The following is a 27,446-nucleotide window of genomic DNA, read 5'->3' as shown; positions in this document are numbered from 1 at the left end:
CACTGCTTTCAGTGCAGAACAGACAAATTCTGCTTTAAGTTTTATTGGGTCATTCAATCTAGAATAGCACAGAATGTTGTAACAGTCACAGTGATGGAAGCCCAGCCTCTGCTCTTCACCTCTTCCATTCCCTATCATATTTGTTCCCCTCCCTGCTGATCATAGTTGGCCTTGAAACTTGAAATAATGATACTACTATGCTCTATGGCTAATCTTGTCATTTGGAAGAAAAATTAAAGATAGCTACTACCCTGATCCAGGATTTGACATTCATAATTTCCGGGATAAACTTCTGAGGCCCTAATCTTTTCAAGCCCCTGGCAATGTACAATTCACAATGTTCCTTTTTGCTAGGAGTGCCTATGAATAATAGTGCAGAGTGAAAGATCTCACAGGTTCATCACTGGAAAAATACTACATAGCAATGTTTCATTGGATCACCATAAATCTACACAAATATTTATATAGTCTGAACACATGAAAGATCGTACTGATTTTGTGAGGAGTGAAAGCTAATAAAATATTTGTTGAACTAAGCCTTTTTTCTACTAAACATCTGATAATTTTATCCTATAAAATTGACCTAGTTGAAGAACAATTTTATTCTTATCCAAAATGCTTCTAAACTCAATACTGCAAACTTTGGGAAAATATACTTTAATATACCGCCTCTATATGTATTTTTGCCCCAAGAAAAAAAAAAAAATCTGTCATACAAAAATTTAAGCAGAGTCCTGCCTCTAAATATACCCCCAGTTAAGCAGTAAATGCTTTCAAAATGTAACATGATTCTTGTTGAATTGGTCTTTCAGTATTATAAGGTATATTTCCTTGTCACAGTGAATAAACTTCACAGAAGTGTATTTAAATGAAAGACAAAATTAGAACAAAGACTGACACTAAATAAATGAAACGTCATCAGGAAGGAAGGGAGGCAGTAATTCACTGTAGAATTTGCAGTAGAGTTGACCAATTTGCTCTAATTATTATGGCTTTTATGAAAATAAGACATATCTCTCTGTCACTTCCTAAGGGAAATAGGAATATTTCTATGGGAAATAGAATATCCTGGAAGGAAATTGTGGCCTCTTGTTTGATCCATTCACCCTGTAGGTCCATTGGGAAAGAAGACATAGTTCTCATAAATCCTTAGCAGATGTACACATCCTTTGGCAACGTATGCACGACAGGAATGCCCACTACTTACTCCTGTGCTTTGTTTGAGAATATCTACAAGGCCAGAGATAAAGCTATGGAAAGGAATTCACTTCCCTCAGTTTTTGGATGTATTACTACATCCAAATATTTTTGTAGTAATACACCCAAAAACTTCTTGGATTTCTTCTGTAGTCTTGAGAAAAGGGGGAGAATGTTCTTGCTCGAGTGTCCATTATTAGGTTCCTTTAATAAACAAACAAACAAACAAATAAATAAATTGTTCTTGTAAGTTTGCTTTATAGGAGTAATATCCAATGGGAAGCAGGAAACTCCTGGTACTTATTTCATACCATTTTCATCATATTATTCCTTTAGAGTTTATTTTTCTTTTATATTTTGACACCTTGCATTATGCTGATGTCAGACAGACTTGATCACAGTACAGTTTATGCATGTTGTTCTCTAGATTATGCCCTAAACTGCATGGACAGGAAGGTTATAGAGTATTAAAGTATTGCCCCAAGCATTAATACTCTGTTCTATAGCTTTTCTTTGGGTGAATTATTTGGGTAGTGGTCAAACTGGCAATCAAGGGAATTTTTGGTTTTCTCCCTGATCTTGCTATGTGTTGGAGTTTATAGAAAGTTAATGTGACAATCTGTGCTTATAACTAGAATGGCTATGTTGTAAAACTTATTTTTTAGGGTTTAATATCTTATCTGTTTTAAATCACATTGGACTAAAACTTGATTTCCAGCCTAGATGCACACTTGTTTTACAAAACAAACAAGCAAACAACAAAAAAAACTTACATTGATAAGTATATCATTGTGGAAAACTAAACAATTCAGTGCCTTATTTGGAAAGGTGGCCTTATTCTTTAGGAAATTGAACTCCCCACAGTATTTTAGTTGGAGATCCAGTTGCAAGATAACCATCACACATCTTTCTCTTCTGATACCTCACAAAATTCAGAGATCCTTTTGGGGACATTTGTATTATATTAAACATGTACTCATAGGACAGTTATTTTTTGTCCATTTTATTTCATCTCCACAATTTCATTATTTCATTCATTATTTTTCCTAAATTGTATGAGGGGGAGGAAAACCCTGAGACATACTGTTAATCATATTAACAATTTCAGGATAAACAATACTTTGGTAAAGTACGGTTTCTATGTGTTACATTATCATGCAAAGTGTTTGCATTCATCTGTTTTCTTGGTGGTTGTGTGTTTGGGTTTGTTTATTTGTTTGTTTTTACATTAGGAAAAACTGTGGAAATAAAACAGATGTTGCTATGTACTACTGGTAGGAATAAGATTGATCACAGCAGAAATTATGCATACTAAGGATTAGGTCAAGCCTGAGACATATGGACATGCACAACTGAAAAAAGACTCCTGCAGTTCAGCCTTCCCTATGGCTTCCCTGAGGTTTTAAATCCAGGTGTAAAGAAGTAAGCAGGTGTTGAAAGGACTTTATCTTCACTAATATGCCAGCTAGCACATCTGAACAGGCACAATGGTGTACATAATCTGCTACTCATAAGGGCCATAAGTTTATTTTCTATCTTTTGCTGGGCTAAAAAAATATTGTCTGCATTTTCCCTGTCTTCATTATTTGTGATTATTTGTCACTGAAAATAAAATTGGAATACCAAAGTCTGTTCCTAATGGAAAAACAGCACCTGGTTGAACAGAAAACAATGTACAATAATGTGCATGCTCCAAAAGTGAGGAGAATTTAGATGACCTTATGAGAATTAATGTTATAATTTCCTAGCTTCTGTGTATTCTGCTTTCTACTGTGTTAAAGTAATGTAATATGCAATATGTAATCTCCTGTTGCACATTAAACACATATATCAGTCATCAAATATATTACTAAAGTAAGCTAACATGCTGCATGTATAGCCAAGATGTTAACTATTTGTTTATGACACTCAAAAACCCAAGCCACTACTTGAATCACTAGTTGCCAGTATGGAAAAAATAGTTAACAGTATTATCCATAAATAATTTCCTTTTTCTTTCATGCCTCTTAAAGCATGTCCCTAAAAATAAATAAATAAATAAAATGAAATAAAAATTAAATTGGATACATTGGATAAAATCCTTCAAAGTAAACTAATAAGGTAGACAGTGTACATTATGTGGTTAAGTTGTTCACTAAGTGAGTGGTTTTGACAGCACTGTCATAGCTGATTTTTATTCATCGTTATGTTAAAGTAGATAGAACAATACAATTAGTAAGATGTATATTATTAAATTTAACAACATATGTGAATAATAACTGATAAGTCATGCCATAAGACCAAGAAAAATGCTGCAAAATAGGGGAAACATAACTGTTAGCATAATAAGTGCATCTTGATCATCAGTCTGTGTCAGGTTGGTAGTTGTGTCTGTGAATTATTTGTGTCTTTTATTCTACAAAACTGCTCCTATCCTATAAACTGTATTTCCATTTCAATATCTGAGACAGTCATGTCATTGTTTTCAGTAGGAGGAAACACTTATATATCATGCATTAATGCATAATACAGTATTAAACAGTAAAAATCACTTTATTTCTGCTATATCACCTACAATTAAAATACTTTTCTGTACATCATTTGCCCGTTATTTTTATTGCACAGTATATTTCCAATTCTTGATTAGAAATAAAAAGTTTACATTAAACTCTAAAAGGGTTTTGAAAAGACACTCTAGCATTTCTCTAACTGTCAAGACTACCCTGAGAAGGACATAATCAGAAGCAGGTTTTTGGGGGGGCTTGTGCCATATTAGCCAAAGATCCATGGGGCTGAATTACATCCTACTCTGACTTTTTTTTTCCTGTTTACCTGCTTTCCCCACTTTTTCCCATGCCTAAACTGCAGAATGACACAGGATCCGCAATGGTGAATCTATGCTTCTTGGGAATTCCTCTGCTTATATCATGGGAATTCTGCCAGGTTGATTAAATCATCTGTAGCTCAGTGGAACAGTACAAAATTGCCAATAATGGGCATGAACCTACATCTATATTTGCTACATATTTTCAATTTGATAATTTTCCTTGCTATAAATAGAACTTGTGTTAATAGTACCTGTCACTCCTTTATAGCTTCTGCATAAGAAGAAAGATCCACAGGAGTAATAGGTGTCCTTTTGCATATTCATATAACCCTAAACATTAGACACATATTCAAAGAAAATCACACCAAAAAGGAATGAAACTTCTGAATATGTGACAGATTCTGACAAGCCCAGGAGGGTTGTCTTACTAGAGGGACAGATTATCATAGGTGAAGGACTTGATCAACAAGCATAGCATTGAGATCTACTGATTATCAGATATCTGTTTTAAATCCATATTTCCATTCCTTATTTACTTTATACCTAAAATCAAATACTGATTTTATGCTAGCAAGTCAAAATGTCCAGCATTTCTGAGTAAGTAATCATACATTTACTGTTCTGCAGGCGTGAGCATCATGCAACAAATTTCAGTTACACTTTTCCACTGGATTCTGCTCATTATTCTGTCTTCTTCCTGGAGTTAGTGTAAAAATCTGCACAGCTTCTGTCAGCCATCATTTCAACAGGCTACAAATATATTTATTAATGATTTTTTTTTTCAACTGCATCGGTTAGAAAGAAGAGCTAGACCTTATTTAATCACTGAATTTTCATCTGTTACATATTGAAACATAATGCTGCTGGGCAAGAAATAGAAGTGTGTCATTGAAAACATATGAACAATGAAATGCAAAAAGTGTAAATATTAGCCTGACTCTGCTGCTGCCCTGTCAATGAATGTCTTACTGTTAAGTTCAATTAGAGTACTTCCTTCACTCCAGAGTGCTTTTGGAAATTCCACCAAATTTTTCAATAATATTCAAGTAGTTTTGCAAAATATGTAGTGTATTTGTAATATCTGGTGATATAGCGCTACAGTAAACTGCTCAAATAACGTGTGACTGGAATTTTACGTTTGCATGAGTGACTTGAGGAGAAGAATCTAGCCCTCTAAACCTGGTGGACTGCCCATGATTTATACTAATTTAAATATAATTATAATTGTAACAGATGTTTTGTTTTAAATTAAGCTGATCTCTGTGGTTGTCTAACTTTTATAATTAGAACTTGTATAAATCTCCACATTGGACACCATCTGCAAGGATTTAGTGTTAACTGGATGCACTGTACTTTTCAGCATAGGGTGAATTCAGTATATTAAATCTTATTCTCAGAATGAATAATATCTTCCTTTTGTTTTAAAAATATGTCAATTTCTCTTAAGCTATCATTATTTAATATTTAATCAGCACAGATAAATGTATTTCATTTGGCCTTAACTGTGTGTCACAATAAGATAAGAAGCAGGAAAGTTAATAAAGTAAATTGGTTAGGTTGTCCAGAAGATAATGCCTCAGAATATAGAATGTGTAACTACATTTTTCAAAGTGGATGTTATTTAGCATGTGGCTCTCTGAAAGACACAATTTGTGAAGGAAAGCTAGCAGACAGTTTTAGTACTTGAAGAATTGGTGATTTTCTCTCAATTGTTTCCCTCAGTTGCCTTTTGTTTTGCTTATTACAGGGCACTGTTCTAGAGACAATAGTGCGTAAGGGTTACATCTGTTGTGCGTTCAAAAGCTAGTGGCGCACAATGCCGAGGTGGGCTAGGGCTAACTGCATTCCGAGTGGACTTGGGATAACAAATTTTCTTTGCATGAGGGCCCTGACACGTACAGCCACTCACAAGGGTGGATTGTTGAGGCAGAAGAGGTGAAACAAGGGTGATCCCAGTGACTGGAAATTATTATTCCTCCACCTTCGTTTCTGTGTTTTCAAGTCATTTAGTGACCTGAGGTGATATTGACAGGAATTGACAGCGCACACGGTGCTGCTGCCAGCAGAGTCCTGCAGTTGCTCCCTGGACATGAAAGGAGGGGAAACAAGAAGAACCCAATTGGTGTTCTCTAAACGTAACATATGTAAAGATAATAGGTTTGAATTAGTTGAAATCAACCCCTTTTTTCCTGTAGAAATGATCCCACCCCATCCCCCCGTAATCCATGAAAAAAGGATAACTGATTTTTTTGTCTCTCCCTCCCTCTTTCCTTGCCCGCACAAAGAAAATGTGGGTTGATACCATTTTTATTGTTATGCTGGGTGGGTTTCAGACCTCGCATTAGCATATTGAATGTCTAATTGAATTCGGGGGCTGTGTTAATCATCTTGTTTTGTTTAGGGGCGGTTGGTGAAAAGTGCCAGCTAATGATCTCTTTGGCTTGGGGTTAGCGTGGTGCTGCCACCCCAAGAAAAAGAAATCGGGAAGGGGGAGGGAGCTAGGGGAAGGCGAGTTGACTGAGTGATGTCTGGAGGGCGAACTCGTGTGTTTCTTCGGTGATGTTGTGTGCTGCTGTACTGAAATCCACCCCTCTGCTGGAGCTCAGGCAAGAGTTGGAGGCATCTGATGCTGCCGTTTCCAGGGTGAAATTTCCAAGGCTGATCACTAAAAACAACAACCTAAAAAAAAAAAAAAAAAATCCACGGCAAAAATAGCCATCAGAACAGAAGATCCAGCATCTCCCTGTCCAACTGGCATAACCCAGACAGGCGTTTGAGAACCATCTGCCTTTAAAACTATCCACACACACACAATGAAGAAAAAAATAAAAAAATAAAAATAATTAAAAAAAAGAAAGAAAGAAAGAAAACAAACAAAGAAAATAAAAGACACTACAAGTAGCGATCACCACATTTTTTTTTTTTTTTTGCAAAAGGGGCCAGAAACTGAGCTGGTATGGAGAGAAAAAACAGAGAGAGAGAGAGAGAGAGAAAAAGCCTCCCCCTCTTCCCCCGATGAGTTTTTCGCAGTGCTCTGGTGAGGCTCGGAGGTGGCTGGCAGCGCAGGGGGCGGCTGCTGCCGCGGCTGGCGGGGCTCCGCGCAGCGCAGCGCGCCGGGCTTTCAGCACCACGGCGCCGGACAGCTCCGCGCCGCTCCGCGCTCCGTGCTCTGCGCTCCGCGCCCCGCTGCGCGGCGGGGCCGCCGCCGGTGCCGGCGCTGCCCCACTCGAAGTGCCTCTCCGCTGTCCGGGAACTACACGCTACACTCTACACTCTCCTCGCGATTTCAGCTGCATTGTCTCCTCCCGGAATTGGCCGTCAGGCGTAATTATCCCGATTTTTTTTTTCTTTTTTTTTTTTTCTTTTTTTTTTTCCCCTCTCTCTCTCTCTCTCCTTTGCAGGAACGACTCTTTGGGAACCTGGTCCACCCAGGGATGTAAAACTGTGCTTACCGATGCATCCCATACGAAATGCTTATGTGATCGTCTCTCTACCTTCGCCATTTTGGCTCAGCAACCTAGAGAAATAGTAAGTAACAAAGGGGGGTGGAAAAAAAAAATCCAGTTTAAATGCAAAAGGCAATAGCGCGGGGGGGGTGAGGGGAGGGTGGTCGAGATTTCCTCTCAGGTATATTTGAGACGTTGAATTGAGGAATTGTTTAATATTCCAGGTAGGCTAACGTTGTTAGTTTCTGGTGGCTACAGTGTCTCAGAGAAGCGAATTCCAGATTCCGTGATATAACTAAATCCTAGTGAAATTTACATGTTCTCGAACTCTGGATTTCTCAGAGAAAGACTTCTAATTGTAATGCAAATGTGTTGAAAACTTTTGTATTGAACAATTATCAACTTAACAAGCTTTTTAAAGGTTGCAAGCCTTTTCAGAGATTGTACAGGGCTTTATTATTTCTCTTGGTAGGATAACCCTAGATACTGTAGTTAAACAGATTGCAGATCTGCATTGGACATTTTCAGCACAGATTTTCTATGTAGCTGTTGATACAATGTAACAAAAATAAATAAGTTTTCATGTAGAAGAGGGAACATAAAGTATACGAGCAGACACAGCAATATTGAATATAAAAATAGCTCAAAAGCAAATATTTGTGAAGTTATCATGCTATGGTATAATTTAATGTTCCTGGCTTTAGAAGCATATGATCAGACTCTTTTTTGGAACAAAGTGGCTGGAATAAAATGTTACTTTCTGCCTCAGATGTGGCCTAAAAGTACATCAGTCTTATCTCCTATTTGGGTGACAAAAGATATCTCGATAAAATGTAATTTACAATACCTCCCTGAGCATTTTTGTAAACCAGACACTGGACCATTTTAAACTTTTAGGACTATCTTTTTTTTTTTTTTTCTTTTTCCCATTTTTATTAGCAAGGACCATGTCTATCGCTGAACATGAACACCTACACATGGAGGGAAAACCTTACCTGATATCTGATGATAATAGCTTATTTTGTGGCAGGAAAAGATAGTTTGTTTTCAAGGTCATTTATTTATTTTCATATTTTATTAATACACAGAGTAGAAATGAGTTAATTCTAAATTTCCATTTTCTTTATGTAAGGCTTATGTTATTGTTGCCATAGATATCTTGCCATTCCTTCTAGATGGTCAGAGGCCCAAGCAAATTAAGTGTGTGAGCATAGTAGATCGAAGTCAAAGTTATTAAAAGTCAGAAAGTTTGATAATTCTGCAATAAACATGAACCAAATTCTGGGAAAAATTACAGGATGATCTCTAATATGTTAGGGTAAAACCAAGCTGTTTCTTTAATACACAATTCCAAATGTTGCTGTTTCTCAAATTTTAAAATTGATTTTAATGGGTACTTCAAACTTGCATTTATGTTATAATCTTCTATTACATTGCAATATTACTATTTTTGTATTTTACTTTATTTTTATTTTTTAGATATTATGCGGGTATTCTAAGGCATTTTAAAGCTCAAAGGCCTCTGAGGATTGTATCAATAATTAAACAAATCTCAGACTTACGTATGGATCATTTTTGGAATTAAGTTAATTTCTGCTTCATAAGTAATATTATGAAGCAGAATATGAATATTATGAAGCTATCTCTGACAGAGTTGCTGGATTTTGCTTTTAGAGCTTTCTTGTGTTGAACTGTTGTTTTAATTGCTGGAGTATGGTTTTCTTTCATGGTTATCTGTTGTAACCTGCAGATCATGGAATCATCTGGTACACCCTCAGTAACCTTAATAGTAGGCAGTGGTCTTTCATGCTTGGCCTTGATCACCCTAGCAGTTGTCTATGCAGCGTTATGGAGGTATGTAATGGATTGACAAAGTTGAATGTGAATGCATAGTTATATTTAGTTGAATTAAAATTTAAAGAGACTATTAGATGAAACATTTCTTATTTTAAAAATGATAATTATACTAATTATAAAATGTAGTGCATGTTTTGATTTCTGTATCTCTTGATGTGATCGATTAGTTTTCCACTCTTGGCCTACTGGCAATGGTATAGCCCACTTTACTTTACCCTCTTCAGTGTGAATGATATTGCTTTTTCAGTGAGGTATTTATAGTGCCAGTAAGCATTTTACATGTTTTTTCTACAAGACATGTTTCCTGTGAGAAAGTGAAGCAGTCTCAAATAGTGTGGTGGTACAGTCCAGTAATGTACTTTCTGTCCGTCCTGAGTTTAATACATGACAAAATTAGATTGACTTAAAAGTGCAATAGATAATCATGGAGAAAATGAATTTGTGATGTGATTAATTTTGAGATGAGAAATAACTTCATGTATTAGTGTGGAAGATATAGAAAAGTGAGAGGAAGTGTGATATAAAGTAATAAATATATCCCCCCCCCCCAAAAAAAAAAAAAAAAAGAGAGAGAGAACATGAGTTTTCACTTAACTTTGATTCATAATACAAGAAAAGTAGGTTCTCAACTAAAGAAGAAGAAAAACAGGGAGAAAATAGTAAATTTCAAAGTAATGTAAAATCAGGTAATAGGATTTTGCTTTTAGAAGCAGTTTGGTAATTTTACACCCTTTTCTCTTTCTCTAATTCAGGCACAGAGATTCACAGAACTAGACACATATATAGTAAATATAGAATATCTAGTTACAAAAGTTATAATAATATTTTTTTTTTAAAGTATAAGAATTATCAGTTATTATCTGTCAAAGCTAAGAATGAGAGTATTTCAGGATATTCCTATCTGAGATATTATAGTGTTATTTTTGCACTCCCTGATATATTTAGCACTTGGAAGGAAATACTGTCATGCTCAGTGGAACTTGTCTACTCCACTATGTTAACTTCTGAGTTGAGAAAAAATGTATGTGGTATATTATGGAGGACCTAACAAGGGTTCTGCATCCATCCAGCTGAAGAGAATATAACTCAGAAAAATCTCCATGTTCTATCAGGGAGATATTTTGAAAGTATTATGATTACTGAGTGGTCTGTCATTTGCATCATTAAAATTTGCATTGAACAAGTTTCTTGAGAGCACATAGTAGCCAACTGTAAGGAGAAGATAGACCATGGAATTTATATGTATATTTGATTCACTGCTTATTTTTACAAAATTGGAGGTGGGGAGAAACGTTATATTTTGACCCCATACCTATATCTGTATCTTCTCTTGCCTTCCCTTCCCTTCACTTCAACTTCCCCTCCATAGTAATAAGGGCCAACACTATTTCATTGGCAGAAAAAATAAAATCGTTCTAGCTTAAGTCAGTGTTCTGAGTTCCTCCTGTTTACTCAACCACTCCTTTATAGGCCATAGATACTCAGTGTTGGGATCTGTCCCACGTGAATCAATAGTTAACAAATTATAAAGTTGCAGCATACTGTCCATCTATACAAAGGCATTAGACTTCCTGTATTTGTTTGCAAACACAGACTTAGCCTTAACAGCACTGCTATATTACTAGAAAAACATGTGAATTGTGGTATGAGGGTTGTTCTGTTTTCTTATCTAAAAAATGTAATGGTAACTTAAATGATAGCTGAGTAAAAAGGACTATGATTTATTACAGGTCCAAAGTTGAGCATCTCTTATGGGTACATCACCCCTTGCTATGACCTCAGAGTGTCAGTTATGGGTGTACAGCTCAGGAGGAGAAAGCAATATTAACTAAGCTCAGTTGATAATTATATAGTATAATATATATATAGTCATAATATAGTCATAAAATATGTTAATATATGGCATAGTCTTCAGAGAACTGATCACCCTTAACTTTCATTAACTTTAGTAGTCAAATTTACTCTGTTAGCAGCTCTGAAAATTGGGTCAGTAAGGTACTTCAATTGAAACCATCATTATTCTCTTTCTGTGCTCTAGTATATAAAAGCTGTATACAGAAAAATGAGAACATTTGCATCTTGTAAGGAAGTAGGTAATAAGAGTATTTGTACTTTTTCATCCTAAGCATACTTGTAAAATGAGTGCAATAAGTTGGCAAGAGAGTGTGTGATGCTCACTGCTGTAATTTAAATCTTCCTGTACAAGCACGAGCTATTTTTGGCATTAGGTTTTATGAAGATGAAGATCTTACAGTATTATTACTTCTCCACACAAATTATTTGTAAATGTGGTGGAACTTCAAGACTAATGTTGTTGTTATAACAATAATGCATTTCAAAGTGCACTGCTATAGTATCATCAACCAATCTGCATCTTAGTTATGCATTGTGGACCAGATCTTCTCTTCATGTAAATCACCACATTTCTCTGAAGTTAGTTTGGTGACTCGTCTATGCCAGCTGTGGATATTCCCAGGGATGAGCAGGGAGAATAAATTACATGAATGCATCCAATCCCATTATCATCCGTATGGTGTCAGAAAAGTGTTGCCAGAAGTTTTGAAAAGAAGCATTGATAGAATCTTTTTTTTTTTTTTTTTTTTTTTTAATATAGCAAGAATCTAAGAGGGAATTGCAGAATATCTATCCAAATACCATAGTTCTTATGTTTGAACCATGATATCTCACTGATACTCTGAGCACATGAAAGTTTTTAGAGTACATCTCTCTAACATTTCTAAGAATTACATAAAGTTTTGCATGATTTACTAGTTGTTTTCCATTTAGAAAAGTTTTACACTCCTTTTTTTTTTTTTTTAATTATTTGAACAGGTACATCAGATCTGAGAGGTCAATAATTCTAATCAATTTCTGCCTTTCTATTATCTCATCGAATATCCTTATCCTGGTTGGACAAACTCAGACACATAACAAGGTATGATAGATAGCATAACATTTGCACTTAAATATTGATGCCTTTATTTTATTTGTGTTTGGATTAAAATAATTGCATTTGTTTACACCTTAATTTATAGGACTTGGCAGTTTTGGTAGACTGTTAACAGAAAAGTATTTTCAATGTTTCATAGTCATGTCTTCACCTCCAAAAATCCCTTTTGGTATTGTTCCCTCTGGATAAGCTGTGCTCTCTGTGGTAGACTTGTATGTTTTCTAACTAAATTTCAAAGCAAAAAAGTTCAAAGACTCAACATCAAAAGCACAAATTCGGGTTCATTATAATAGTTGTAATAGGATTGTGCTACAGTGTTTTTGTCTTTTTATTAACATGCTTGTACTCGAAAGGCAAGTAGAAATTGCTTAGAAGTTAGAGTACTACTCTTGAAAAAGTGCAAAAAGATATAACAAGCTATAGAACTGTTAAATCTCTGGATGATGTAGCTATAAGAAAGTAACAACCCTGCATACCTTACTTAGCAATAGATTGCAGATTTATTAGTAGTCTGTTCTCAGGCTTTGTGAAGATATTCATGATTTGCCTCTTTCATGTACAGCAACCGTGTCATTGTTTTGAGGAACTTCCCAGTGCCTAGTGATGCTAGGCAACATTCAGAAGTGACAACAAGTGCCTGTTTAAAATTAACTATAGCTACATGACAGCTTGGGATATAAAATAGAATGCAATTCATGAGTAGGTCTATATGTGATATGAAGGGTTTGGAGATTTTATGGCTTGGAGTGAGCAAGTATCTGTGAACTAATTCTTTATCCCATCATTTTAAACTACATAATACATTGCTTGTATTAATTTTACCAATATCTAATGAAATACCTTCATCATTCTGCTATGACTAGTGTTTCTATAACATATCTATAATTAAATATTTTTTCTTTTCAAATGAGTTCTTAGAAACTTTGCTGCCTGAAGTATCATAAATTCAATAGAAGCCACCTAGCTGTACTTTGAAAAACATTCAAAATATCCATAATTTCCAATATAAAATTTAACAAAATTATTGAAATTAAGATATTAATATTGCTTAACGTTCTGAAAATGTGTAGAAATGTAAATGAATAAAATATGGTTTTGCAGAAGGAAAACACATGAGTCTTGGAGACTTTATTCAGGGGATAAAAAAGTCTGAAATGTTCAGGTGACTTCAGAACACCAGTAATAGAGGAAGGCAGAAGGATTTAGCTTCTCTAGAATTTAAGCAATGATATGCATAACCATTTATACTCTTTTATTATGTATTTCAAGAAGTAGTAAGTTTCTGTAGCTAAACGTTGCTGGTTGTAGTGCCATTGTGGAATCAGGATTTGAAGACACCAGACATATATGCATTTGAGAACACACTACTTGGGTATTTTGGAAGCCTTACTCCAATGTTTCAGTCTGGGAACACTGAACTCAAAGATGCCCTTAATCTTGATCCATTTTATGAATCTTAATCTCCTTGAGCTCCCTCACTTCTGCTTCCCGAACTCCTAAAAGTGTAGAGATATTATATTGACTTATTTTTAAGAACTACAGATCCTAAGAATGGAGATGTCCAGTGGAAATTATTGACAGAAAAAACAACACATCACAAGGTTTACGTTTTGAATATATGGCCTGAAAAAAGACTGTAAAATATCTCTTTTTACTAGACTTGTCTTCTTTTTGAGTCCATGTCTTGTTTTTGATACACGTACCACCAGGGAGCTTCTAGCCAGGGAGTACCTCTAATGGATCAAAGGCAGAATACACTTTTTATACCAAGGAAGATATTCCCTGTTAGACCAAAATTCTTTCTGTCACTACGTCCACTGACCTGTGAATTTTTTGTAACTGTAAGAGACCGGCCTATGAATGCACTATCAAAAAAATGTCCAGCAAAAGCCAAGGTTTAGCAAGTGCTTAATCAAATTAAAATAATCAGACCTGGCCATGGCTTTGGTATGTTTGTAAATGCAGATCCACTTTGGTATCAGATGCGTTTCAAAACAAGCTCTGAATTCTATATTTTCCAAGTTCATATATGACCAGAAGAAGCCACTGTTTGATTTTTAGTCCTTAGACATAGGTTACAGTGCTGACATCTGTAGGAAAAAAAACATGTTTTCATTTTGCTGAGCTGGAAAATTCAATATGGAAATGAGAACCTTAGAAAGAAGATCTGTGCCGTAGCTATGGTTTAGGATGAAAAACATTTTTAGATTTTTTTTTTTTTTCTGGGATATTGTTACTTACTATAGATTAAAAAAAAAATGGGGTTTAATTTTATGAAGAATAACATACTATTCAAGTCAACTTTTTTTTTTTTTTCTGTACAAAAGACTGAGGTGGTGTTTTATGGTAAGATGAACTCAGCTTTTTCAAAGTATTAGGGAAAAATTGAGAAATGTGATATACCATAAATGAGTATTATTTATATATAACATATATATAAATATATATATATATAAGTATAATTTATTTATTCCATTCCATTCTCATTCTTATATCCATACAATTTTTATATTATTGGGGCACCCAGTTAGTGTCCATAGTAGGCTGCTGATGTTCACAAAGTTGAAGAATGCTCTGTTTTAGCATATTGTGATTTGGCTTTGCTTCTGAATTTAAACTGTCCCAAGCTCTATTGTGTGTGTATATTCCCTTTGAGAATGTGTGTTTTTAAGTCTAGTCAAAGATTAATTTCATTTTAAAGTTGAATAGTGTGTGAATTAAGCATACTGAACATGTATTTATAACAAACAGAACTCTTTGCAGAGTATGCTTAAAGTTCTGCAAACTAGTTTTCTCTAGTTTTCTCTATCTTCATTAAACACTGCACCAAGGTTGAATATATTATTGAAGTTTTTACATAAACTGAGACAAAAAGTTTTTTAGTGAAGACTGAGTTTGAATATTACACTGTCTTTGGTTCAGCTAAATTCTGCCGTTTTCAGTAAAAAAAGATCATGTAGAAGTAGTTTAAATTCTTTAAAGTTACCACACCTTTTCCATTTCTGGTATTTCTTGTTTAAAAATGAATGTTTCTCCAGTTTAAGTATGTAAATTGTAACTCAAGGACACCAACATTAGTCCAGTGGTCTAGGTCTAGGTCTAGGTCTGGGGGGTGTGGGGGGTGTGTGAAGCGGTTTGGTTCCTTTAGGAAGATTTGGATTGGAATAGCAAAAAAAAAAAAAAAAAAAAAAAACCTTTTGTTAGCAGAAATGCCTTGCTACTTTATTGCTACTTTATTCCTTCTTAGCCCAATGTGCCATGCATTTTATTGAAGGCCCTGCTCAGAAATCTGCTGCTGTTTTCAGTATGTTTGTCCAAGATTTTCCAGAACTTTACTCAAAGCCTTCTTAATATGTCAAACTTTGTAAGAGATCTCTGTTTTGTAAGACTCTGTCTTGAAGCACAGGTCACTGAAGACCAAATTTGGACGAATATTACAAAATTAATTACATATCATGTTTCAATATAATCAGCGTTATACTAGGCATGATAAGCATACTAATTTACTTCAGTATTTCTTTCTGTTTTTTGTTTTCTTTTCCAGGGTAAATCTTAGTGTTACGTGTTTGACCCATCTCATTTAAATGTGAGGATACCTGTAATGCAACTGACACACTAGGGATAGCCTTTTCACAGCTGAATTTAGTTGTAATGTTAAAATTAAGTCTCTTGAATTAGGGAAAGGTAACATTTTTCATGTATAACCTAAATGCTCAAGTATATGTTATTTCACATATACTGTGAGATGTTCTGATAAAAATGATTACAAAAGCAATAAGTTTTTACTTCAAAGAGACTGACAGCTTTCTTTGGGGAAATATCTATGAGTGATTCGTAGGTTTTGCTGTAATGTATCTCTTGCTATATAATCTGTTTCTTAATGTTCTTCTTCCCATTGGGAACATCGGTTTTATTTCTTCTATGTGTGGACATTTGGCATTCAAACAATAAAGCTTTATTATGTGTCTGTTACCATTTAATGAACAGATTCTCTACTCCCAACAAGTTATTGATTAATATTATGTTGATTTTTTCATAAATTCTCTTTTTGTTTGCATACATTTAGAAAATACATTGTTTTGTTCACAGTTCTGCCTAAATAAAAACACATTAGCTGTTTGATGTAAACAATTCCTGTTTACCTATTTCCCCTGCTAAGAAAGCAAAGCTGAATAAAATTTAAAATAAACCATAGAATGACTTATACAGATGGGCAAAAATTAATTATTTTCCATATTATCTTTTTCTAACTGTACTTAAGAATTTCTTGCTGGAGTTTAGGTCACTTGTGAAAAGCAGGCATAGTTTTAGAAATGTGGCCTACACATTTTTTTAGTCATAATCAGATTTATCTGTAGTTACCAAGGGAAGACCATGGACCAGAGCACAAGGCAAGACTTAGCAACCCTGATATTCTGTGTCAGCACTGTTTAATTGCAATATCCAGTTTATCATGCTTGCTATTACATTTTGGATTTCATCTCTTAAACCATACCTGCAAAGATATGAAAAAGGCAGGAATTTTATATCAGATGTGTTTGGGGAAAAAAAAAAAGTCATAAAATTTTATAGATGACAGAATTAGAATGGTCACCAAACAAATAGGCCAACTGAACAAAAATAACTCTATTTCAGGTTTTTTGTTTGTTTGTTTGTTTGTTTTTTAGTAGAGGTTCTAGTCTGAAAGAAGCAAATAGAACTGGAAAGGAGCTGAGAAGCCACAGAATTACATTCCCTTAGCACTGTGAAGCAGATGACTGTGTAACTAAGGCTCCCTCAGGTTTTGAGAATCCTCAGGTGGGTGGAGGGATCCCCTGAGAACCCAGCAAATGTTCAGGTGGCATTAATGCTGTCTCTAACCATGTGGCTCTTGCCCCATATCTGCCACTGCCTTACAGATGCAGGCATCATGGCAATATATCTCCTAGGAAACAGCAGGGGAGACCTAAGAGCAGATGGAATGAACAGAAAAATGATGCTAACACAGCATTAAGGTTATGTTAGAAAATCAATGAGGAAGTAGGGAGTTTAATGTCTCAAGCAGCAGCACTCTGTATTTCAGCTCTTGCCCTGAGAACTTCTGGACAATACCATCCATTTAAACAGTAGGGTCTGGGCAAATATGTCCTTCAATTTTTGCCAGTACCCAGCTGCCAAATTAGTACCTTCACTGCTGATTGTCATCTCTTTCTTTTTGCACAACAGTTTTTTGAACAACTGAGCCACAAAGTCACTGGCATAGGTCAGCCCTCACAGAAACCCACCAGTAAATAGGTCATCAGTTGGAGCGCATTGCACCACAGCTGTGTATTTGGGAACTCAGAAACAATTAACTGAAGAGAGCCCTCTTAAACGAGTAACTATTACAGGAGTAGGTCTGTTTAAGCAACACGGTTTCACCATGCCAAATTCTGACAGAACCCGTTAACATCAGCTGAATTAACTACCTACTTTTAAATTCTCAAGAGAACCTCTGGGAGCAGATCTCTCTTAACCAAGATCAGTAAACATTGTCATTCATACAACTGTTACCTGCCTCAGAGGAGAAAGTAACATTCTTCTCAGAAATGCCTGCCAGTCTGTTTCTCAAAATACATCAACTTTATCATTCAGTTTGCTACTTCTAAACAAACCAGACATTTTGATTGTATGTGGGCTAGGAAAAGAGATTGGGTAGATATTAGCAGCATGTGGTCTCTGCTCAAATTCCCAGAACATTTTTAAGAGCTCTGTGAGCTATTTTAGAATCACAGAATTGTTCAGGTTGGAAGATCATCTAGTTTAACCTCATTCTCAAATCAGGGTCAGCTTTATGGTCAGAACAGGTTGCTCAGGGCTTTATATAGTCAAGTCTTGAAAACCTTCAATTGTGGAGACTGCACAACCCCCTTGGGAAACTTGCTCCACTGCTTATCTGTCCTCATGCTAAAAATTTTTTGCATATATCTGGTCTGTACCTTTCTTGTTTCAATTTACCCTTATTGTCCTTTGTCATCCTACCACAAATCCCTGTGAAAACACTGGCTACATCTCTGTGAGCCCCCTACAGCCCTGGACAAGTTGCTGTTAGGTGCCCCTGAAGCCATGTTTTCTCCAGGTTGAAGAGGCCCACCTTCCTCAGTCTCTCCTCAAAGGCGAGTGCTCTACTCCCCAAATATCTTAGTGGCTTCTCTAAACTCACTTCAGTTTATCAAGCTTTCCTTAGATTGGATGTATCAGTTGTATTGGACACAGTATTCTAGATATGGTCTAATGAGTACTGAGCAAAGGAGGAAAATCCATCCCTCAGTCTACTGGCTGTGCTCCTGTTGATGCAGCCCCAGATGCTGTTGACTATGCTTGTCAGAGCATGCTGTTGACTTACACTCAGCTAACTGTCCATACTCAGCTCACCGCCCATCCCTCCAATATGTGTAGGTTTCTCTGGATGGTAGAAGTGCACTCAAGCATATAGACTGCTCCCCTCCCAGTTTGGTGTTATCTGGAAAGAGCAAGAACTCCACTGCCTACTCCAGGTCACTAACATTAAACACAGGACCCTGGATAGACCCCTGTAGTAGTCCACTTGCTATCTGTCTCCAGCTGAATTACCACCAGTACACTCTAAGCCAACCATCCAAACAGTTTTTTAGCCGTTTGGTTGTTCACCCATCTGTGACTGTGACATCCTAGCCTGGATACAAGAATTCCATTGGAGACTTTGTTGGAGCTCATTTTAATGAATTTAGTTTTAATTAATTTTATGAAAAGCAAAAGTAGTGCAGTTTTGGGAATCCAAAATTCATCAAGTTTTACCTGTGAAAGACTCAAACTGTGTCTGACTCACAGCAGTATCAGCTGGTGCTTCTCAGCTGGTGCTTCTCAGCTGGTGGGACACCCATCCACCCACTTAGGCATGTGCTGATGAGTGTTGCACCGATGTAGTATACTCCCTCCTCCCTGGATGTAGTGCTGGCATGTGAGCCGCTCTTGTCCTGCCTCAGTCCAAAGAAAAGGAGCTCAACCTTTACTGAGGTGTCCTTTATTGTCCTGCTGTACTCAGAATAGGAGGAGAGGGAGGGGTAGGTGGAGAGGGGGGTGTTGTTTATGTTTGTTTGTTTATTTGTTTGTTTTTTTCTTCTCTTTGATCTTCAGGACCTTTTCTAAGTAGTTTGATCTCTTCTGGAATTCACCCCCACAGTCCTGAGCTCATACTCTCACAAACACCTGTTTGAATCATTTCAGACAATCTGTTGATGACTCAAGCAGCTATTCTGGGCTTCGCACCTTTTCTCTACTTCTCTTCTGCTTATTTGTTGAATTCAAGTGGAAATAGAAAAACAGTCAATGGGAAGTAGATCAACCCACAAACAATTAAATATTTTTTTTTTTTTTTTTTTCATTTACATAGTCTTAGTTTTATAAAAGAAGAAACTATAAACACTTCTATGTGACAACAGTAAAAAGATTTCTAAATGGGGATACCATAGGAATAGACTTCACATGACTAAGCTGTTGAACAATAATAATAACACTAACATCAACACCAAAAACCAGTATTCAGCTACTGGGTTATTTTCATTCTAGTATGAAAGTTGAATTTCCTGTATGGATTTTCCTATGTGGATTATCATGTCTAAGAATGCAGGTATAGAATCCATTCATCACATAAAACAAAACAGATACAGGAACAGAGCAAGGAATTTTGGTATAGATATTTGGTAAAATAATACATTAAAAAAAAATACAGTTCTTAGATAAGTGTAAAACTCATGTCCTAATAGAATTTGTATATCATTACTTACTCTTTACAGTAAACTGAAACATACTAGAAAAACCAAACTTCTTAAAAATACTATTATTTCTGGAAAGAAAGAAAAAAAAAAAAAAGTGTGTCATGTATTACTAGATTTACTCAAACTAGTCCAGGATGCTGTTTTGAACAGCAGCCAAAAACAACCATTCCAGAAGAACAAAAATCTCTGTCCTGGGTAATTCTGAGTTAACCTACTATATAGCTTATTAGATTGTTTAATTTGTGATTGATTTTAAGTCAGGGATGAAATGAACTTCCCATAAAATGATAATTGTTCTCAGGTGCTAAGATTAAGGTGTGGGTTCCAGTGCCTATGCCCAGGCCTGTTTATTCATTTTATATGTGACTGCCTTTGGAGGAAAAATAATAATGAGGGATGAGACTGGATCTCAAGTTTCTTTCTTTCTTCCCCTATGTATCTTGTTTACCTGGCTACCAGTAGATAGGTTTCAACAGGAAAAGCATAGAGTTTCTTCACCATTTCCACTTTGTAGCTCTTGAACAGTGTGATGGTAGGGGAAATTTCATGGGAAGTGGAACAAGCAGGATGTAAATCTGTCTTCTCCATATGCAGGTTAGCAATTTGGTGGAAGGCCAAGGATGGTCACACAAATTCTCTCTTTTCCTGACTTTCCTTTCTAAGAAAGAAACAGTGGTCACTGTGTGCAGAACCCATTGAAGTTTGCATTCACTAAGTGTGGTCTGAGCATATAAATGTCATCATAAGAAAAAACAATGTTAATTACTCTGGACCAAAGTGGGACTTTGTCATGAGAGGAATGCACAACTTTTCAAGGTGTTCCTAGATATGGTTATGGATCAAAAATTATGTATCCAGAGATCCTTTTGGTGCTAGTGTAAAATGCATTCAGTGCCTCTAGTTTTGGATGGTTGCTGAAACATGACCTTTTTATGTTTGTTTTCATTGACATACATGCTTGTTACGTTGGGTCCCAGTGAGTCACAGACATAAATGTGGTGCTGAAAAATTTGACAGTAACTATGTTCCAGTATTTTTCTCTTTTGATGGATTTGTCAAAAATTGTATAAAGCTGACATTGTGGATGAATAAGTAGGTATTTTGTGAAATTTAATAGAAAATTATGATCAGAATACTTGTGGAAAGAAAACTATAAATGTAAATTTAAGAAGTATGCATTTGGCTATAATCATGGCCATTTTTAATGAATGTAATTGTGAGATTTCCAAAACTCTGCAGGGAAATGTACATGTTTGTAATAAAAAGGCCTCAAGCTGTTAAAACTGATAGAATTTCTGAAATGTCAAGCAAGTTCAGTTTGCACTAGACTTCTGGGTTTAAAAACAGGATGGAAAACATATTAGTATCTCTCTCTTCTGAAGAAAACTGAAATATATCTGGCACAAGGAGTCCAGCAGTTGGAAGGAAGTATGAATAAGGTTGGCACAAAACGTTCCATTAGTAAGTGATTACATCTCTCTCTCTAATTAGTAGCATGGCATATAATTTGTGCTCTATGCTCTTTATTTCATAAAAAGTCACATCTTCAACCATGTTTGCTAAATAATTCCTATAAGCTAGGAAATATAAATGGATTATTTTTCTTTAAATACCACATAAAGTTAGGTGAAGGCTTAGAATGAGAATTATTTCCTTAACAAGCTTAGCTGAGCTATACAGGACAACAAAGCAATGTGTCAGAATCTACAGCTATTGAAACCTGAGTTTTAAAAAGATGGGATTAATTTTAAATCAGCTGTTATTTGCATTGAGATTTTACACTTCTTATATTTAAAAGGGCTTTCAAGTCTATGACTTTTACTGCATATCCTCTTATGTCAAGTCAATCAGAATTCAGGCTTGAGTGTTAGCAATTTAATTATTGCTATAAAACCTTCATTTTAGCACTGCTTATCTTTTAAAGTAAATACAGAATAGTAATAACATTTCATTGAACTGAATGATCTCACAAGGCTTTGCAGTCATACTACAATGGAAGAAAAAGTAGTTTTGCTAGTAGTTTTGCTATGAATAAGAGTTAGACCTCAGTATCAAGGCAACATTAGTGATGGACAAGAACTGCTACTAGGCTGAGTTTGTTTCCTCTAGCTATAAAACTCATCCCCTAAAATCTCTCCAGAAACCAATTTGTAAGAGTTTTAACCTGATCAAGTGTCTGTTTCTATTCATTTTAAATGATTCTTCCTTTTGGACAGAAGACTGAACAACAGTATCTAACACAAGTCAAAATATATCCTAGTCAGATTTTTAAACCTAAGTGAGAATGATTCACATTCCATAAATACCTAAAGAACATGTCTGTCCTAGTCAAACAACAATCACTAAACAATAAATCATGTCTGTTTAATTGTAGGAAATTGTCTGTAAATTACAGATAGGAAGCTTTCAAAACTTTGAGTTGTGGCATTAATCCCTGTGCACGTTTTGCCAATAGCAAATGCAAAGCCTGCAATGAATTATAACTAAGCCAAATTGCGCTGCCTTGCAGTTGCCATGGCTAGGAGCATGCATACAAGTTATTGATACAGCTCAGCTGACACTTGTTTTGCCATGATGACTTGATTGTGTGTTTGAGCCCCGGAAGTGTCAGTTCATTGAAGTTGAATACTCAGTGAAAAGGTATGGTAGGCAAAGCAGAACCAAGGTAGCACTTTGAGGTTTCTTTGTCAAAGAAGCACTCTGTAGGATTTTTGTTTAGGTAATGTGTATATTGCACCCAGCACAACTAGATCTTGGTAGTCTTTCAGTGTTACACAATATTAGTGTTAAATATGGGCTTTGATAAACTCAGTTCATAGCCCTGTATAATTCTGTATAATTAAAATTTCATCATGTGTCAGCTGGAAGGACTGGTTTTAGTGACTTGGATTCACTTGTCTTGCCTAGAAACTGATGAACAGAAACCTGCTAGCATGCTATGAAAGTTTAAACTTCTAGAAGGAATTACTCTAAGTGGTGTTGAAGAAAAGGGAATAAAAAATGGATGATTATGTATGCATGTAACAGTCTTTCTGTGGAGTCCCTAGCTTATTTCTTCTCCAAACCTCTTTCTAGGTTCATACACACAACACTGTGACAGACTGGTTCTCTCACCCTAAGACAGGCATTTGTTTTCAGTAGCTATTTATAATATAACATTACCCAGTTTCCAACTACAGAAAAAAAAATAAAAATAAAAATCTTGTGCCTTCTGGCATCTGGACGGGAAAATTGCTACCCCACAATGATCTAAACCTGCTAGTGCAATTGGTTTAGAGATGCTGCTGTGTGTACAGAGGATGGCAGTGATTTCAGTAGTAGGCTCTGCAGGCAAACCTATCTGATCTGTGCAGATCACAGAGAGTCCGTTAAGGGAATTCCCAGCAGAGGAGTGGAAAGAATACAGATAAACTTTCCAGTGGTAATTTGGCTCTGTCATTGTCATCCAGAGCATTGATATAGGCTGGGAGATTTTGCAGGAGGAGACATTCATGCTAAGTATATAATTTAAAACCTAACATTTTATACTTGGTAATTTTAGTTGCCAAGATGCATCTGAGAGACATGTAGCATTAATTATTAATTATCATTGTTGATGATAAAAATAAACCTATCATTAAGGCTCTGGGAATATTTCCAACATCAACAAATTTTCAATTTAATTTATTAACAGATATAAACATGTATTTTTTTTTATTTCTCCCTCCAGTCAGACCCTTAACTTATTTCATACTCACCCCTCCCACAGGGAAGAGCCTGAATAAATATATTAGCCTTGCACTGTGTTCTCAATGTCAGCACACTGAGCTCTCTCAGCTTTCCTATAGAGACATGAAGGGAGAGAAAGAGGTAAGGATGAAGGGAAGGAAAGAGATAAGGACACCTTCAGCTGTAGTGAGTCTGTTCTGCCTACTATTTCTGATCATTTTGACCTTAGAAATGTTAAGTGGAACATAGAAGCACTGAACATTATGAAGAGAGCTGGACCTGCAATTCTTGTCAGGTATAACAGAGCAAAAACAGATGCTCTCTTTCCTCCCAGCAGCAAAAGTGAGGGTAACGTAGTCTACAGGGAAAAATTGTAGTAGAGGCAGTAGTGCTGTGAAAGGGGCAAACTTTAGTTTTATTGATTGAAGTCATGACTGGATCCAAAGAATTATTTTATCCATTTATCTTTTTGTGTTAGCAAAAGCTTCCAAATTGACTGGAAGAATCACCCACCAAGCATTCCACATGTTGAGCAGATTAGGGTGTTACATATGTAGACTTCAAAAGCTGATATACCAGCAAAACAGACAATAGGGGGAAAAAATAAAAAGAGAAAATAAGTCACAACTTCTATTCCACATACAGATGGATACAAATAACAATAATATCATCATCAAAGTCAACATTTGGAAATTCAGGGATTTTTACACTTCTACACGTGCTTTCTCCATTTTTAAGCAGAGAAGAGAGCTTACAGGACGCTGTTATTATGTTCTGATCATGTAGGTTTTCTTCAGTATTTGAATTTCACTGGATAAAATTTTCTGCTGATGGCAAGGAACTGGAACTTCATAAGAAATACATGTGGCATCCACCTATGGTATTCAAATCCATATGTGGCTGTAACCAGTCAGACAGGTTTTGTTTGAAGGTCATTTTTTACAGATGAAGCAACTGTGTCCCTGGGTCATTGGAAAGTTTACCCGATGCTCCAGTGTGGTCTGGCAGAAAAAAAATCTTCCAGAAATAAAATCTTTTAAAGAAGATTTACAAGTTAAAAATTAGAAGGTACAAGTTAGAAGGCCATGCACATGGCCACAATGCATGCGTCACATTTCTCGCTTTCCCTAAGATGCTCCCTGTTCTGTCTTAGAGCTTCACTGATTTTAAGGATTGAGTTCTGCATTCCACACAGATAGCTCCACAATAGCTGTACTATTTTTTCAGTAGCTGGTCTCTCAGTACATATTCTTTTACACTGGAATTCTTTGCATCCCATATATGTTAAATTTTTAATATGAGACTTAGTTAAACTTAGAGTCAGGGGTTAATCATGTGGTTAGCCATCCAGTTAATGACTTAAAATAACCGAAGGGATTTTATTTCCTTTAAAATGCTACTAATGCATTATTTAATAAGTCATAATTTGAATATAATAAAATGCCTAGACTCAGTCAATTATAATTGTGTTACTTAGAAACAATGTGAAGTCATGTACACTGAAAAGAATACAGTGGCATTTACTTTCAATCTGAAGCTATATGGCAGATATCTGTGTTTCTTTGACCACAGTACTGCATTTTGCTTAATATTTATGGTTATTTTCCTTTCAAAATAAAATCTAAATTGGAACAGAGCTCAGAGTACTTTGGTAAAATAACCTTATATATGTTCGTGATTTGTAATTAGGAAAGAAAAAAAAAATGTTAAAAACTAAGATAAAGTATTACCAGCAATTATATCTTTAATTATATCAAGTGCCTTCCAGCACATAGTGTATGGCTGGAGAACAGCAGACCAACATGCTCACTAAATAGGACAGCTACCCATTCGTACCCTTTCAAACACCAACTCTTGGTAAAAGAGTTTGTCAGAACAGAGCTGTGGTATCACTGGTTTTGGGGAGAAAAGGGTCACCACAAAATAATTCCAATACCTGGTTACAATGAAAAATACAGGTCACTTCTTGGGCAGGAGTATAGCTGCTCTTGAGCTCTGTATACATTATGTCTGTCACAGACTGTGAGGTGAGAGGGAGAACCTTCCAGGGAGAACCTTCTCATAGGTGGGAACCAAGAACTGTTTTAGATATCCCCTGCTGCCACAGGTGGAGATTTCGCCTTCAGATATTCATGTCACAAAAATAAACTGTTTTTAAATTAATGATGAAGAAAGTAAAGTAGCCACTTCACAGTCTCTTCTTTCATCAGTTCACCCCCGACCCCTCTTTTTTTTTTTTTTCTCTTCACTTCTTTTATCTTCTTTCTTCCTTCATCCCTTGTCTAGCCTTTATGATTTGACATTTTTTGTCTAGCCTTTATGATTTGACATTTTTTGGTTTTGGTCTGCCTTTCCTCACTCTTTACTTTGTTTGGCTCCCCATACTATTTTTTTCCTAGTTTCTCTGTCATCCAACATTATGATCAAAATCGTCATTTGGAAATTTCATAACATCTACAACAGCCATTTCTCTGTTTTCAAAGAGTGAAAAAAAAATGCAGGATGCAGACATTACTTCCCAATTACGTAGGTTTTCAGTATCTGAATTTCACTGGAGAACTATTTTCTGGCAAGGCATTGGAACTTTGTAAGAAATAAGGGCAGCATCCAACTACAGTATTCAAATTCTTATGTTCCTGGACCACTGAAGGGTTTATCTAATGCTTCGACATGGAGTCTGACAGGAACAACTTATGTGAGGATTTGCAAATTAGAGTAAGGAAGGTTCCTCTTCTCAGTTCTTTTTACTCTCCCCTCTATTCTGCCTTTTGTTGTTGTTGTTGTTTCCTGAGAGGCAGGAAACAAATTCCTGCTCACTTTCTCTCTTTGATTCTGGTCCACTCTTCACTGAAGTGTTCTGTGTTGACTTTCATGGTTCTCAGCAGATAAGGTCTTCCGAAATAATGGCCATCTTCTCTTCTGTTGTTGCCATCAAATCATCAAAAATCAAAAAGGGATAAGGTGAACATTTCAAGCACAGTTATAATACTTGAATGCAGTAGCTCTGCCTCATAGATAGAAAAAAAGAGAAACAAAGGAAACTGGGGTTATGAGATATGATAGCTCATTAGGACTCCCATCATGTACCAGTGAGACATTGTATGCAAGCAGTTCTCCATTGCTGTGCTTTTCAATAAATGTGTTGTTTTTCTTTCTTTTCTTGAACTATAGTTTAAAAGACAGTGGGGAACAGAAATTATATTAATGTATGTTTATTATAGAATTATACTACACAATGATTTTTATATGATATTTTATACATAGAGTGGAATGTTATTATTAAATAAGAGTCTTCCACTCAAAATTCAGTAGCATTAGCCAGGGAGGTTGCACGCTAATGCTTCATTAACACTGTGACATTCCCATAGCACAGGATGGTAGGACTAAGAAATCAGCTCATGCTTGACTGTGAGAGAACCTAGCGCCCATCCCAAAGCCCCTTCACAAGGCCATCCATTCTATCATGCAATTGCCTTGCTCCTGTATGGCTTTATGTTACTATAGGAAATCACACTATGTTGGTTTTGTTGTTGTTATTGTTGTTTTTTCTTTACCAAGCTGATCTTCACTATTGCCCATGCCATACTCATATTCTGTGCTACTTTGTTGATTTAGAGTAGTCTAGGCATTATTTGAATAATTTATGACTAATATTATCTTTAAAAACAAATCTACCTTTATAAAATTGTTATTTTTACTAGTTGAAA

The 27,446-nt window shown here is 35.8% G+C and overlaps 1 protein-coding gene across 5 annotated transcripts in view; it reads left to right on the top strand.

Moving 5' to 3' along the window:
• ADGRB3 (adhesion G protein-coupled receptor B3) overlaps positions 1-27,446 on the top strand; it is a 477,382-nt gene that overhangs the window by 372,066 nt on the left and 77,870 nt on the right. For all 5 annotated transcript variants that reach the window (XM_068678261.1, XM_068678260.1, XM_068678263.1 and 2 more), the window contains 3 exons: positions 7,405-7,531; positions 9,200-9,303; positions 12,139-12,241. In XM_068678261.1, coding sequence (XP_068534362.1) covers positions 7,405-7,531; positions 9,200-9,303; positions 12,139-12,241 — 334 coding nt within the window. The remainder of the gene's footprint in view (positions 1-7,404; positions 7,532-9,199; positions 9,304-12,138; positions 12,242-27,446) is intronic.

Source organism: Anas acuta, chromosome 3 (assembly GCF_963932015.1).
Source record: "Anas acuta chromosome 3, bAnaAcu1.1, whole genome shotgun sequence".
NCBI lineage: Eukaryota > Metazoa > Chordata > Aves > Anseriformes > Anatidae > Anas > Anas acuta.
The sequence above is the reverse complement of the archived record's forward strand: the minus strand, read 5'-3'. Positions and strand labels throughout refer to the sequence as shown.